Consider the following 3,119-nt stretch of genomic DNA (forward strand, 5'->3'; position numbering starts at 1 on the left):
ACCTTCCGCTTTGCGTGATATTAAATCATGTGATTGCAAGTATTTTGTGGGGTCATCTGGAGGTCAGGTGAGTTTCACCGTACAACTGTCTATTTTTTGCAGTGTTTTAAATGTTTGACCTATGACCCGCACAGGCTCTAATTACAATGCAAATTCAGCCGCTACTATTTGCACATCAACCATCAAGCACTACTAACAGTAAATCGTAAAAATATGCTAGAAAACACAAATAAGTTTATTAGCGTTTGTGATAATAAGCACTACAATACCATTAAACCTAAAATTACAAACAATTAATTCCGTCCTTTCCTATTAAAAATACATCAATCAGACCTAATGGGAAAGCGGTTGTAAAACCAATCTTTGTAAATCTTTATAAAATTATGCTCATTGCTTTAGTAACTCTAACTTAGTATGCTTGTTTATTGGTCAGTACTTGGAGAAAGCAATTTGCACGGCAAAACCCCTGTCCTGCCATTAAGGAATGCATTTTTGTAGGGCTTGATTTAATATTCTCTAATTAGAAAAAGCTGATATCACCTATGAATTACCGATTTCGTTTATATTGGGGATTTTAGTGGGGAATTCCTGCCATCGTTTTCCTTGGCGATAGACTATTAACATTCATAGCATAGCACACTTTTTCATTAGAGGTACAGATTTCCAAATAGATAAGCAGATTTCGTCTATGCACAAGATTATTTTGTTACTTTTTTTCAGATCCCATGATTCCTTGCATTTCTCATGTTTAAGAGAATTAAGGATCAGTAGTTTGGGTAATACGCCGATGCGTATACATTTACCACAGCAGTATATATGTGTAAACTATTACTCATAACCTAGGTACTTGAAGTTATAATTTTAGGAAGCTGACAGCCACTTCCATGACAGTTTACTTTCCTTTTTAAATTTTTGGGCCCCCAAATATTCACCCTTTCATATTTTAGCAACTTTTATCCCCCTTGAAATACCTAAATAAAAGGCAGTTTTAGAACGTATTTGTGGTTATTTCTACCTACCAGCTGCAATAAACACCTGTTGTTAACGCAATTCCTCTTCCTATGAATGCCGTGGCCATATGCCTGACTCAGGTGTTGCCTTTTGGGGACTGTCGTCTATCCCTTCATGAGTCTGATTTACGGCCTCTTAACTAAGGACAAATTATCCCTCACATTACTTGCAGTGCAGACAATAAACTATGGTTGACTTTACACTTCGTCCCTTTGAAGCGGAATAAAGTATAATCCTGTAAGGACAACATATCAGCCGTCCAAAATTCTCCCTCACGTTCACTTCATTACAGGTCCTCAAGTGCGACTGTAGTTAGGTACAAAAGTCGTCTTTATTCCGGTGATATTGAGTAGTTTTTTGGCCACATGTTAATATATTACTCGCATAATTGTGGCTTTCTTTAATGGAACTTTTTGAACCACTCATGCAGTAAAATCGCAAGAGTCCAAAATTATAAGAATTTGAACGTTCTCACATCCGGCCGTTCATAATTGGCAAATCTAATCAAACATGGCAGATAAATCTTAACATATCAATTATTTGCATTCGTCTGAACAGGACCCAGGAACAAAATATGGGTCGCTGATCATTCAAGACAAATTTATTGGCTTTAAAGTACGAAAAAGTAGACCGGGAATTCTGATACTAAGTAAATAGCCAATGCTGGCAACAAGGGGCACAAAAGTGGAACCTGACAGTGTTCCAACTAGATCTTGAAATGCAAAAGTAAAATTAAAGAGATTCTTGTCAAAGCCGGATCCTTTTTTGAATGAGGTCACACTGCTGAAAGTGATTCATTTTTGATCGGAAAGATAAAATGCTTGAATTAGAATGACTTCGTAGTCTGTGAAAAGGCTTTTAGCATATTTGGTGCTTGTAATGCATTTGACTCTTCCTCAACCTCTTGCCTAAGTTCGAGCGTATAAATCTGTCTGTCAGCTTAACTGATCCGTGGACGCATTTGCTACTGACTGATGGCTCAGTGGCAAACAAGTCAGTGCAAAATAACGTGCTTTCTTCACCCGCGAAGCTGCCGGTAAACGGTATTCATAGTGGTTGTCCAGAGTTCTTTATGCCAACTATGGTACAAATTCCCCAACAATCGTGTATGGTTGTAATTAATCTAATCTCACATTTACGAGGCTTAAGGCCTATGCATTGATAACTCTTTTCCCACATGAAATACCCTTATCCCAAGGCTATCACCACCTTAGGTAACATAGACGAGTTCAAAACCCGCAAATTACCTAACTTTTGGAAAAAACAGGGAGGAAAAACATTTCACTTACCGATTTTTTGGTTCACAGGGTCCCACCTCACTTGCACACAGGCGATGCACTCAGTAACCGAATCGCACTCTTGGATGTAGGAGTGGTCCCAAGCACAGAGCTAAACCCTCAACTATTGGCTACTTTCTTCAGAGATATTTTAAAAACCAGAAAATCAATTTTCCTAAATTCTGAGTAAAGCTGTTGTGTTTTCCCCATTTATTGCATGACTAAGCAGAGGTGTTTTATAGGTGAGACAGGATTTCCACTTTTCTAAATTTATCCGTCCAAGATGGAACTGCTGGGAGCAGGAAGGAAGTGACCCTCATCATGAATACCAAGTCAACTGATTATTTAATAATGACTTTTTCAAGTCAAATATGGTCACTCTTGTGCAAAAGCTTATCCAGGGAAGGAATACTTTGAAATGAACTCTCGCCAGGCAAACAACTTTGCTACCTTTAAGTTGCTTGAAAGAGAGGTCAGAGAGTATTTTCCTTCATCATTTTAACTTGTAAGACGGTTTAATTTTGTTATAGAGTTTGGATATTATCCAAATACTTTTGATTGACCAGCAGTCGGTAAATCAAGTTAGGTCGGATTTTCATATTTGTTTATTCAATAATTTGGCAATTAGTTGATCAATTTTACAAGAGCTTCCGATCATGTTTCACTGGTAACCCTTTTGCAGCACACGATGGTGGATATGGGCAGCAAGTGACTCTGCTCTGGGATCAGAAGTCATTAAATTCAGGTTATCTGATAGATTAAAAACGGAAACCAGCAGTTCAGTGAAAATGACCTTGCAATCACACCATCTGGTGCTGTTACAGATCAGGC

General features: G+C 38.0%; 1 protein-coding gene across 1 annotated transcript in view; it reads left to right on the forward strand. All coding sequences in view use genetic code 11, as the record gives it.

The window, feature by feature from the left end:
- Window positions 1-3,119, forward strand: part of EGR_10399 (hypothetical protein) — a gene marked incomplete at both ends in the record, with an annotated part of 6,065 nt that overhangs the window by 2,321 nt on the left and 625 nt on the right. Inside the window, 5 exons of the mRNA XM_024499648.1 lie at window positions 721-820; window positions 1,570-1,636; window positions 2,654-2,760; window positions 2,819-2,869; window positions 2,917-2,955. Of these exons, the coding sequence (XP_024345933.1) occupies window positions 721-820; window positions 1,570-1,636; window positions 2,654-2,760; window positions 2,819-2,869; window positions 2,917-2,955 (364 nt within the window). The remainder of the gene's footprint in view (window positions 1-720; window positions 821-1,569; window positions 1,637-2,653; window positions 2,761-2,818; window positions 2,870-2,916; window positions 2,956-3,119) is intronic.

This window comes from Echinococcus granulosus (genome assembly GCF_000524195.1).
Source record: "Echinococcus granulosus chromosome Unknown EG_S00216, whole genome shotgun sequence".
NCBI classification, from domain to species: domain Eukaryota; kingdom Metazoa; phylum Platyhelminthes; class Cestoda; order Cyclophyllidea; family Taeniidae; genus Echinococcus; species Echinococcus granulosus.